This window comes from Stylophora pistillata, chromosome 9, assembly GCF_964205215.1.
Source record: "Stylophora pistillata chromosome 9, jaStyPist1.2, whole genome shotgun sequence".
NCBI lineage: Eukaryota > Metazoa > Cnidaria > Anthozoa > Scleractinia > Pocilloporidae > Stylophora > Stylophora pistillata.
In genome coordinates this window covers 17622966-17636405 of record NC_142527.1, presented here as the reverse complement: position 1 = coordinate 17636405, position 13440 = coordinate 17622966, and the positions used below count along the sequence as shown (strand labels likewise).

General features: G+C 38.6%; 1 protein-coding gene and 1 pseudogene across 1 annotated transcript; both read left to right on the top strand.

Moving 5' to 3' along the window:
- Positions 1 to 4950: 4950 nt before the first annotated feature.
- Positions 4951 to 5901, top strand: LOC111322323 (melanocyte-stimulating hormone receptor-like). The gene has a single exon (XM_022925403.2). The coding sequence runs from the start codon at positions 4951 to 4953 to the stop codon at positions 5899 to 5901; it is 951 nt and encodes a 316-aa protein (XP_022781138.2).
- A 6267-nt stretch (positions 5902 to 12168) lies between these two features.
- Positions 12169 to 13334, top strand: LOC148723599 (beta-2 adrenergic receptor-like; annotated as a pseudogene).
- The last annotated feature ends 106 nt before the right edge of the window (positions 13335 to 13440 follow it).

The following is a 13440-nucleotide window of genomic DNA, read 5'->3' as shown; positions in this document are numbered from 1 at the left end:
ATGCTGAAGTAAATGTTAAAATCTTTTAAATGGGCCTTAATACAAAATATCTGTCTGCAAACTTCTTAAGTATATTAAAATGCAAACTCATTCGGTACAATTTCTAACTCATTCAGTATATCTGTATACTGAATAAGTTTGTTTTTGATGAGCTGTCACATTACGGATTGATGATTTTTTACTTTTTGAGTATAATAAGCATACTCAACAAGTTAAAATTTAGCTGATTGGCTAATTTTGTACTTGTTAGTTCATTCCAGATTCTTTTTTGGCATTCCAAAAAGGTTTTAGCCCGTGTAAAATTTACTGTCTAGACAATTCTCTGACAAACGTAAGCAATGCTATCGCTGGAGTAAAGTATCAACTCAGCAGTCTCAAAATTTTCGATTTCGTCGGCAATTCCCTCCTGGAGACACCACTTTTTCCAAACTGACAACCAGAAAGCAGTGCTTTTCAATGGCACGTGCATTGAATGGAGGAATTACGGGAAGACTCGCCACCAAGGTAATCTTGCTTCCACAGAGTCGCCAACAGTAAACTAGCCACGAAGGTCGTTATCGTATAACTTCATGGTTTTCTGGATTTCGAAAGGTGATAGGTTGAGCATTTTTGGAATTAATTAGTGTTACAAAGCGTAACGCGTATTTATCTCTCGGAAGAGAAACACGATAGAGGTCAGGTCATTGTCATTTCTTTGAGTTCTAGTTTTGACTGCCCACTTCCGGGGTGGAGTTGCCTCAGTATTTTAAAATGACACGTCAATTCAAGCCAGGTGACTCCAGACCGAATGGCGTGTCCTTTTCTTTTATCTTTATATTTTTTCTTTATATTTATTTTTAAAACATTTCAAGAAATGTTTTACTGATGTGAAAAAAGTTTCCTGAATTCTACATTTATTTGTTTTTATTCGAATCATTTTTCAGCTTGACTATATTCATTTCTTTCTGATTAAAAATTTCCAAAATTATTGAGATCAATAATATTTAACAACAGAGGTACCACGGAGCATAATAGGTTGAGTGTTTGACTCCTAATTTAGCCCAAATATTTCTATTTTTACAAACCCCACCTCTTTTTCCAGACCTGGGAGAAATCAGGGCCTCAGTGTGAGATTTTTCCTTAACGACCTCACCCTCGGTTATCAAGTATTTATTAGTTTTAAAGGCTTATTTTACTGAAGGCAATTTTCCTTAAAAATCCTTGTCGAAGAATGCGTTTCGTTTCATCTTGCCTCATTTCATTTTACAAAGCTATGCACAAATTACACAGCATTGCTCAAACAACCGCTTTTTGAAGGATCGCAGTACTTAGAAAGATTAGGGGCTTTTTGCTTCCTTTAAAGCGCAAGCTATACGATAGCCCATTGATTACGGTGGCTCGTACCGGTTTTCATCTTTTTGATGGTTTGTAACTTTGAAAGAATACAACAGAAAGACTGACCAAGGCCAGTTGAACACTTTTACGGGGTTGAATTACATAATCATTGGTTATCCAAAAATAAGTGTCATTTCGTCACAAGCAGTTTCCATGACAACGCTTTCATAGGCTTATTCATACGCATTTTTTAGCTTGTGGCTTAAATAATTCGAAAACTAACCCGGTGACCCCCTGATTTTTTTCAGTGATTGCTTTTGGCACTTGAAAAGGAAAATGCACAAAGACTTTTAAAAAATTCTACGGAGCGGAATTTCAGAAAATCTACAAAAAGGGCAATTTTCACGCATCACAAATTTCCTTCCGTAGAATTTTCTAGTTTTTTTTTTCTGATGATTCCTTTCGACGTCATTATCATATTGGAACAATAAAAAGAAGGGGTCACCGGACTTATTTTCATGCAATAGCTTTTGTGAGTTCAGCAATTTCCACGCGCGTTCTCGCACATTTAAAAATCTGGATTCTATAAGATCGACATTTGCTCGTGATCTGTTTTAGCTACCGCTGACAATTGCGTGTGCTCGCGCGAACACCTACGATCTGATGTTTACAGACGTTTACTGCTAAGAAAATTATTAAACAGCCGTCAAAGACAGCCTCCCGAGTTCATCTTAAAAATCCTACACATGAATTCTGGCTATATCATATTATTTTCCTTGAAGTTTCAAAGTCTTCTTCCACCTCAGGTAGATTATCCTTCACTTGAGTTCTTCTTTTTTCGCGTCGCAAGATTTCATATCGGTTGAATATTTCTTTTAAATGTGAAGTGAAGCAACCTTTACTTCTCCGAAAATCGTCTTCGTTATCTTAGTTTCTATCTCCTGCATTCGCAATGGCCGCTCAACACATCAAATACAAGCTCTTAGGTAAACTTCTCACAAAAGTAGAAAAAAATTCCACGCGCCGCCATCTTTGTTTTGAATTTTCATCTTTTGATCTCGCGCTTCTTTCGCACGTTTCTCTCGCGCGCGTCACGCAAGAGTGATCTGTTCCCCGCGCGAGGAAACTGGTACGAGCCACCTTAAACCGATGATGTCGCACGGAGTATTGTGTCGCCAAATTAAAAAAAAAGTTCACATTGCAAAGGCGAGCAGCTCATGTTATCCTGAATGCAGACACGAGAGAGGCAAGAAGAGTAATTTTTGATAGAATCGCATCATTGAATACAATCTCGCATTCTGATTGGTTAACGAAGCGAGGTATTTAGCGTGGAATTGCGAGTTGAAAACGACGCTAAGTGATATTGTTTCGCATCTACGTAAGCATAACAACTATCGTCAAATTGTTACAAAGTTTGGTTTCTAAGTCAATTTAAAATGTTTTCAAAACCATTATCACCTTTTAAAGAGCCAAAAACAAAAAAAGCGCTTTTCAAAGTGAGCCTGAGGTTCTTCCTTGTTTTGAACTGAACTATAAATTCTTGGAGAGGCATGAAAACCTCTTTCGCTCGCGACAACGCGAAATCGAGAAAATCCTGTGAACACGGCCCAGAAAAAACAATCTCCGAGCTAACAGGTCACGCCAACCCGGGTTCAATATCCACCTACAGCCATAATCTTTTAGGGAAACAACGAAGGATGTCAAGCAAGTTGGCTGAGTTTTCAGTCTACCATTGCGACTGTCACAGCTGCTAACGCCAGCGGCGGTCCACGCACTGAAGCTTTGCGACAAATTGATGTCAACAGCCTTGCACTTCCATCAGTAGTTGGTAATAACACAACAGCAATGAATAACGGCAGTGATGGCCTAACAGCAAGAGTTCTAGGTGGACTGTTCACCAATGTATCGTTCAACAACTCTCCAATGAATATTTCCATCAACTTTCAGTCGAATGCTCATCCCAACGATTCAGCTAATGGTAGTTGCCTGTAGTGAATTTCTAAAAATAAAAAGATCAAAGTTTCTGGACTTTTCATGAAACACTTCTTTGTTTTTAAAAGAATAAAATATCGATCAATACACGTATCTACACCTCAAGGTATTCACCTTATATTAATCGCGATGTTAAACTTTCAGTGCTTTCGCTTGCACACTTCATTTCTTACCGTTTTGCCACCAAAGGGATAAAAGGTGTAAGTTATTTTCCTTCTCGAGCAAATTCAGTGGAAATTTGAAAAAAAGATGTTAAAAAATAAACGGTATGTAAATTCAGTGAAATACCACCATTATCCTTAAATAGTGTGAAGATTGTTTAAAAAGTTTGCAACCGAAGGTAAAAAGAAGGTTCAAATAAAAGATGTTGAAGGTTCTAATGTGCACGACTGACCTTGCTTCCTATTCGCTAACGCAATGACAGTTCTGACAGTTGACTTCGAAATGGCTTTCTGGGGCGCGCGCCCGGGATGAAAACAAACAATATTATTGCTGTTTTCTTGTTTCCTATTTTAATTCAATGATGCGATTAAATGGTTGCCGCTGAAATTTGAAATAATTCTTTCAAAGTGTAAATGAATATTCAAGCGTATCACAGAGGTCGACTGACCGAATTACATCACAGAGCTACTACCTAGAAATTCAGATTCGCATATAGTAGGGTTAGTCGTTATGACAGTTATGATTCAATGTTTGCTTAGGACAATAGAGAAACGGAAGGAGGCAGGACCTTTCAAGTTCATGTGACAAAGCTGTGGAATGAATTTCCTCTAGAAATACGTTCAAAAGATACCATCAGTTCCTTTAGTTCGGCCATGAGAAAACATTTCGTAGCACTGTGATATGCATGTGTTTGAGTTAATTTTTGTACACATTTTTAACTGTAGATGATAGGTATTTTGCGATTAATATTCATATTTTGCATTATTTTTAATTGTTTTAAAGAGATATCTTTGTTTTTTTACCTAATTTTTACATATATCTTTAAGTGTGGATAATAAAGGTTTTGCGATTGATATTCATAACTTGTACTATTTTTAGTTCATTTATAGAGATATCTCGGTGTTTTGAATCAATTTTTTTATGTATTTTTAACTGAAGATAATAAATGTTTTGCGAGTGATATTCATACTTTGGCCTTAGCTATAGTTGGGATGAAAAGTTCAAAAAGTCCCTTTAGCTTCATCACCTGGTGTATTTAATGTCATGATAACTAATAAAAAGCCTTAAGGTAAACAAAACCTTGTCTATATTTAAATATTTTTCCCGATCTATTTTTAGAGAGACTTCTGTTATTCAAGTTATTTTTCGCAAATCCTAGTACCCCTGATTTTCATACATTTTAGTTAAGATAAAGGGAAACGGAACAAAGTAATTTTCTGGATGCGAAAAAAATTTGTGCAAACAGGTCGGTTAAAAAACAAATGTAGCATGTATAACGAGATGGGTGTTCTTGTTAAATATCTGTCAGATAAGTTGGATTACGTATATATTCGACAATCAGACGTTCCGCAGCTGTTGACTACTATCGGAGGAAGAGTCGTAATTGGCGTATAAATTGAGACCACAAAATATGAGGCAATCTAAGAGATAACTTCAAACGTACCTAAAGGTGAAATAGCTCTACACATTTAAGTGGAAATCATGATGCCAACAAACCTGTCTGCAAATGAAGGAAAACAAACTGAAACTCTCCTTGAACTGAGATGCGTGGCAGGATGGACAGATGAGATAGAGAAACAGTTGATATTTCTCGGAGCAATCAACATTTTCCTGTCCCTCACTGCTTTGATTGGAAATACTCTTATTCTCCAAGCCCTTCGGAAGGAGTCTTCCCTTCACCCTCCATCAAAAGTCTTGTATCGTTGTCTGGCAACTGCTGATCTCTGCGTTGGACTTATTGCCGAGCCTTTTCAAGTCGCCTTTATTTTCTCACTGGTTCACAAAAACTGGAGAGTCTGTCGCATCGCATTAGCCTCAGTGTTTATAGCAGACTACACTCTGTGTTCTGTGTCTATATCAACTGCGACCATAATAAGTGTAGACAGACTTCTGGCCTTGTTGCTTGGGCTGAGATATAGAAAAGTTGTAACTTTGAAGAAAGCATATGTGCTTCTCAACATACTTTGGGTGGTGTCGATAGCCGCTGGGACAACGTACTTTGTAAATCATCGTATTGCTATCTGGTATAGCTTTATCGGTACGCCTCTATGTCTTGTGACTGCAACGTTTTCGTACACAATGATTTTCTTTCGTCTTCATCATAACCAAAATCATTGGCAGACTCATCTTCTACAGCGCCCGAACGAACCAATTCCCAGGAGCGTGGCGCGTTACAGAAAGGTAGTATATAATACGCTATGGGTGCAGCTAGCAATGGTCGTCTGCTATCTACCTTACGTCATAACCGCGGCAGTTCTCCCTGGCGAGAGAAAATCTCCATCGGACTTTATATTCTGGACCTATGCGGTAACCCTAGTTAATTTCAGCTCGTCGCTCAACCCGATTCTTTATTGTTGGAAGATTGGAGAAGTGAGACAAGCAGTAAAGGAGACAGTCAGACGAGCACTTTGCTGCTCATGGAGCTGGCTGTAGTGACCGATTTCTATCCGTTGAAGATAAGCTGTAAAAGGAATAAGCTGTTAATTGTCCTAAACAATACTGGTATTCAGAGAAATATGTTTGAAATATTTTTTTAGTGCACAACTACTCATTTTAAAAGGGATAGGGCGTGTTATTGAAAGGTCCTGTTCTCTCGGGTGAAACAGCTGTGAAAATTTATGTTTAGAAACATTGACAAAAAGATGAAGTTTTAAAAATATCACCGTTAATTGCCACTCACCTGGCATTCATTTAAAAAAAATGGTCCAAATAATGAAAAAGGCTTCTGTTTGTACCTTTACATGGATCCTTCCTATCACTAAAACAACTTCCTTGAAGTCTTACAACGGCCTCCTTTTCCAAGCTGCTCTTATTGATTATTTGATTTTCAGGTTAGTATGTTGAGTTGAAAATAAATATTCTAAAAGCGTTCGTTACAGGAGAATGACTTCTGGGCATGACAGTTGAGAATTATTTATAGGAAAACATTAATAGAGAATGAAGTATGGGCGTGCGTAGATATGAAATTTCTATTCGAGTATTTAAGTCGCTATCTCACAAGTTCACTGCGCTCATTCGAGAGATGTTTAGTTGAACAGGAGCAGAGAAATCCCATATCTACATGCAACAATGTATTATTTTGTTTATTTTATAAATACGATAGGTCTTAAATGACAACAAATGTCGACTTCATTCATTAATGACAAAAAGTAGATACATGGGTGTTTGTAGATGTGGAATTTCTCTTCTCGTGTCTAGTAAACTGGCAGGTTCAAATCCCTTCAGTGCTTTTTTTTTTTTTGTAAGTGAAATAGTCTCTCTGACGTTAGTAAAGCTTTCCGGAACATAAGACAAATCAAAGTGACGCTATGGTGAACTCAACGATCCTGAGGTTCTAGTAAAGCAGTGAAGTCGTCCTTAATTGACAAAAAAATCGGTACTCCATCTTAAATAAGACGTATGCTCTTCCCAGACTCTTGTGGCCGTGCTGAAGCCACAAGATTTTCATATCAAATACCCACATTACTCGCTCATGTCCTTCGCATATCTACGAGTAAACACTTTCCCTGGTGTCGTTCTAGTGTGTGTACAATCTATTCCCATTAACACAGAAAGTATAACAGTAAGGGTCACGATCAGTTAGCTTTAGCTAATTTCAAAGCGAGCGGTTTTTTCTGGATACAAGCTTCCCTAACCTTCCTTTCTAACACTATCTCTCTTGAGACTCTCAGTCTGGGCAAATTAAGGTATTGATGGTCGTTGTTGTTTTTCGTGGTAAAGTAAAAGGTAGTATGGAATCATTGTTTGCGCTACTAGTTTGTCAATTGTAACGACGTTTCAGGTTCAGTTGGTTAGAGAGACTGGTTGAAAGGAGAGGTCGCTGGCATTCTTATTGTGCCGAATCTCTGCAAGGCTCTCTTTTTTGTATCCACCATCTGAATCAAATTTCTATCTCACTTTACACCTGATTTATTCAGAATCGCCGACTTAATTAGGAATCTACTTCGTTTCTATTTTTCTTTTCCCTACCATAAATGTGTATTTTTACCTATTTCAGTAAATTAAAAAAGGAGAGAAAGTTGTATTAAACTAACTCTAAATATGGCATAATTATCGGATGGTTGCAGTTAAGAGACTTGTTTTGGTTTTCCAATCAGATTTCAAGTTCTGAGTTCATCTTTTCCAGCTTCTCATTAATTTGGACAGTATGGGCCCTTGTTTTCACTGAGTCGTTTTTCGTGGCCTCCTTCGTGAGATCAGCTCTAGACTTCTCTCTACGACATTCCTCCATGGCCCTTCGCCGTGACAAAATTTTATTTTTGTTTTGTTTGAGGTTTCAGAGACACAGCTGAGATCACTTTTGCGAATCTCGACTAGTAATCCGACACAACTTAACTTGCAATCGGTAGGTAAATATGTGCTCAAATTAAGTCTTTTTTTAGCATTTGGGGGTATCTAGGACTCAATGGCAGAGCCAAAGTGATGGAGCGATGGACGCTGCACTGCCGATCCGAACCACTGGGTCGCTATTATTCACGGTAAGATGGTGGACCACAACAGCAAAGGAAAGAAAGTAAGCTTGGTGAATGCTTGAAATTTTCCTGTCCTCTCTACGATTCAGAGAGATTTGTCCGAAACTGAAATGTTTTTGTATGAATTATCATGTCACTTTAATGATGATGCATTATTTATTGACAGACACTTCTAATTGATCCTTTAAAGTTCCGGCCAAAAACGGTGATAGATATCAGATGAAAATGACAACACGTTCCTAGGGCCGGTTTCTCGAAAGTCCCGGCAACTTTAAAGGGCCCGAAACTGTGTTTTAAAATCAAAACTTCAAGGATAGGAAAGCAGGTTCTGCCACCCAAACCAGTCCACTTTCTTTCTTTAGCTGAGTCTTATTGTGTCATTTTTAAAACTTTTGAAATCCCCATCTTGAGTGAAAACAGAACATCTTTACGGGCCCGTTAAGTTACCGGGACTTTCGGGAAACGGGCCTCTGGTCTTAATCAATGTCCTAATCCTCCTCTGCTTCTCATTATCGATTAAAAAGAGTTACTGCTACGATTAATTTATAAAACATAAAAAACCATGCTGTTGTTTTATTGATAAATGGCAGGACGTCTCTGAGAAAACTCTTAATTTGGATAGTAAAACTTTTAACGGCTCCTGGTTAAAAGTTAAAAGGGGTTCACGCGAATCACATAGGTTACCACATTCATAGCCCAGAAGGCATGAATTTGATTCCCATCCAGTCAGTGGAACAATTGATGCTTAACGCTTTAGTCTGAATCCTTATCTGACAACAGAAGACACATTTGTGGCTAGAATGAAAAGAATTATCCAAAAATAAATCGTAATCTTAGCCTTATTTACTCCCGTGCCGCAACTATTAAGTAAACGATTGAAAAGAGTCAGTCTTTGCCAACCCTAAGCGCAATATCACACAACAATATGCCTTTTGCAGTTAGAGATCACGTGCTTAGATACCGCATAGCAACGCCATACTGGAGAGCAAGCACTCCAGTGATCTCAGACAAAATAGAGATCACAGAGGTCTGCATTCAAACAAAGAATACAGTGGATAACAAGTTAAAGGGTATCCCAATTCGAGATATCTTGTAAGTTTTAATCAACAGCTTCCTTGGAGTGTATCAGCGAAAAACGAATTTTGGTGTGATTTTGCTGCTGATACACTCCGGGGAAGCTGTTGATTACTTCTTACTGAAACGAATTTTGGTGTGACTTTGCTGCTGATACACTCCGAGGAAGTTGTTGATTACTTCTTACTGAATTTCTCAAATTGGGATACCTTTTGACCTGTTATCCCCTGTATTCTTTGTTTGAATGCAGACCTCTATGACCTCTATACTGTCTGAGATCACTGGAGTGCTTGCTCTCCAGTATGGCGTTGCTGTGCGGTACCTAAGCACGTGATCTCTAGCTGCAAAAGGCCTATTGTCACAAGAAAAGGCTTTTAATAATTAACATAAAATATTTTGTAGTTAACTATTTTCCCTCGGCAGAAATATATTTTTTTTGATTTAATATTATAACAAGTAAGTAGTTAATTGAATAAATGAAGGATATGTAAGAGGTGAAGTCAAGACTTAACAGCGGATACGCATAACTTTCTTAAATCCTCCAAACTACCCCAAGCGTTTAAATAAGGCTAGGTGACCCAAAATACGTATCAAGAAAATTGGCCCAACTTTGATAACAATAGGCTTTGTTAGCCAAGCGAAAAATGACCCTATATGGCCATTTTTGAACAATGGCGCAACAGTTTCAGAACACGCGAGGGATTTGTCGAAGTTTCCGATTAGCATACGAGCGGGAAATTTAAACGTTCGGAAAGACTAGACTTTAGTTTAGAACTATGACGACTTTAGTTAAGAACTATGACAGCGTCTGGAGAAAGACTTATACGGAGAGAAGTGGTCTGAACGAGACAAATAACGTATTTTGAATTCTCGATGTGTGCATTGCCACATTAGCGGTCAATTTTCTCCTGGGATAGACCATTGAGAGTTGACTCGACGAGACAAATTTACGCTACCCACTCCCCCGAAGCGGCTAAATCAGCGTTAAATTTTCCCTTGGGGTACTCCGGTGACTATTTACATGTTGTGTGCAAATATGCGCTACCTACTCTTCCAAAATAGCTAAATTGTCATGCCAAAAATATTTTTCCGATTAGTCACGAACTTTTTCGCGTCGCTTCGGCCAAAGTCCCTCAGCGCTACAAAGAACAAAAGGACTATTACGTATGATGCACGATCCTCGCAGTAGATAGCGCTATTTAAGCAATAGCGAAAATCAGACCTGAAAAAAATCAGGCCTGTACGGGATTCGAACCACTGACCTTTGCGATACTAGTGCAGCGCTCTACCAATTGAGCTAACAAGCCAACTGGGAGCAGGCTGTTAAGTTGATTCGTAATAAACCCGTGAAAGTGATAAATCAGATACAATGAAATATAGGTGGCTTGCACGTTACGTCATCGCCGCCATGTTGGTGGACGTAAACAATAGACATCTCATTAGTTCCTTTTGTTCGTCCACCAGCATTTGTTCCTTTCACCGTTGTTACCTGTTTCTCTGGAGATTGGTTGCAAACCACCTATATGAAGTTCATATATTTTGAACTGCGGTATTAGAGACGTATGATGCACGATCCTCGCAGTAGATAGCGCTATTTAAGCAATAGCGAAAATCAGACCTGAAAAAAAAAAAAAAAAAAAAAAAAATCAGGCCTGTACGGGATTCGAACCAATGACCTCTGCGATACTAGTGCAGCGCTCTACCAATTGAGCTAACAAGCCAACTGGGAGCAGGCTGTTAAGTTGATTCGTAATAAACCCGTGAAAGTGATAAATCAGATTTTCGCTATTGCTTAAATAGCGCTATCTACTGCGAGGATCGTGCATCATACGTATCTAATACCGCAGTTCAAAATATATGAACTTCATATATTTCATTGTATCTGATTTATCACTTTCACGGGTTTATTACGAATCAACTTAACAGCCTGCTCCCAGTTGGCTTGTTAGCTCAATTGGTAGAGCGCTGCACTAGTATCGCAAAGGTCAGTGGTTCGAATCCCGTACAGGCCTGATTTTTTTCAGGTCTGATTTTCGCTATTGCTTAAATAGCGCTATCTACTGCGAGGATCGTGCATCATACGTATCTAATACCGCAGTTCAAAATATATGAACTTCATATATTTCATTGTAACCAAAAGGACTATTGTTTCATACTTAATGTGAGAAGTTGAGCCGGAACAATAGACCATTTTTTGATACGAAAAAGAGTGCTAATTCCTTTTCCAGAACGTGCCGTCACAGCCAAGTCTGAAAAAGCCCTGTTTAAACACACCTATCGACCAATGAGACCATTCATACTACCTTAACACCCTAAATGCCGAAAGCAAATAAAAGCATGTATGAATGCTGAAACGATGACCGTGGATGAGCTAAGTTCTGGGGATAGCGAACGGTGCTCATCAGGTTTAACATGGGAACGTGACTGATTCCAGATTGAACTATTTCAGGGATATTTTTGGCCTGGAACTGAAAAAAAAAATACGGTTGTAACAATACTGGAGATAGTCTAATTTAGTTTGACCATTTATTTTCTTAAACGAACAAGATAAATGTGAGCTACCAGTTTGGTGCAAGTCGGCTAAGACATGAAAGTTTTTACGTTTTAGTGAACAAATGGCAGAAACCAGATGGCTCGAAGTCGATTATTTTTGACCAATTGCCATAAAAAGTCTTACTTAAAACCTTTCTGATCGAAGATTTCCTCGTCAGAGCCCAGTTACACAATCTCAGGTATCGTGATAATTGATTCTTCAGCGCGTCACGGACCATAAAACCAACAGACTAACATGTAACGACTTCTTTTTTGAATGACGACAAACAGTTTACCAGAAAATGTTATTACATTCTTGAGAGGTCTAATAGGCCTTAGTTCCATTCAAGTAAAATTTAGACTGATGATGTATTGAAAAAACCGACCCATTGAGTTCATTAACGCTTGAAAATTTGAAATGAATGAGAGGCTTCATTTATTAACGTATTTTTTTTTTAACAAAGTAGTTGTCTTAAATGCCGCGAACCTCCCACTCCCCACCCCCCACCCCCATTTGAATTTGTTTATCTTACGCCGCTAAAAAATTAGATGTGCCTGTCAATAAGCTGCATATTAAGCTAAGAAAACTTTTGAATTGCATGCATAAAAAATGAAGAAGAAGCATCTCTGAGCAACAGTCAGTAACATCTCTTCCCTGACGAGGGCAGGCAATTGAAAATTTCAGACGGTTTCCAGACTTATCTCTCGACTTCTCTTGTTACTTTACACCAAGTTAGCATGAAACGTAGCTGCTCAGACGAACATCTCAGCAGTGCATCAGTGTGGTTCTCCTTGTCTGGTTTAGCCGCTGTCACTGGAAATGTCGTTGTGTTGTGGCTGTTCTACAAAAACGAGTCTTTACGTACAATTTCCAACCGCTTTTTAGCCTCGTTATCCGTAGCGGACGCTTTTGTCGGCCTTGTTATAGATCCTGTTTGGATTGTTATCCGATGTTGGATTTAGTCATCACGAGGAAACAGTTTGTATACGATAAGATTAGTGTTGTGGGTTCACACAACTGCAGCCACTGCTTTGAATTCGTGCTGTGTTTCAATCGACCGTTTTATTGCGATTCGGTTTCCTTTCCGGTATCAGGACATTTTAAGTAAAAGGAGATACTTTGCGGTCATTATTTTGGTGTGGTTTATTTCATTAAGTTTTCCTTTGTCGATCTTGTTAAAAGAAGAAGATGAAAGGGAACTATTTATGTTCTCTGTATGTATGCCGTTTGTAGGTCCATTATTAGTGGTCTCCTTTTGCTATATATTCATTTTCAAATTAGCCAGAAAACAATTCAGGAGAGTTTCGCAAGCCAATCGACCTCCTGACTCCGGTGAAAATGTAAGAGTTCGTACTATGCAAAATTTTAAGGCTATGAAAACAGTCGGTTTTGTTTTAAGTGCTTGCATCATCACATGGATGCCCAGTTTAATTCTGCTTTTGATAAAATTTTATGATTTGAATGCCAAACGGAAATGCAAAGCACAGCAAATCTCCTTTGTTGTAATGCCTTGGGTTGAGGCAATCGCTTTTACTTCATCAGCGATTAACCCATTGATCTACTACTTCAGAAATAGCGACTTTCGCCGAGCCTTTCGCAGCACCTTCCGTTAGCTGCCCTGTGTTCATGAACAAAATGCATCAGACCATAGTGCACGGCCAGAGCGAAACCAGATGGTATGCAACGCTGGGACACGCACGCGTGACAACTTGGCAACTAAGGAGGCTTAACTCTGTGGACAAACCCGGCGAAAAAGTACTCTCGCGTAATTTCAGACTTGTTGCCCCTCATAAACAGTTAATAATCAAATGGAAGCCCTAATTCCTAAGCTTGTATAACGTAACTATGTTACTTAGTAAATGTAAAGAAAAACAAAAAAAATACGTCTTTTCT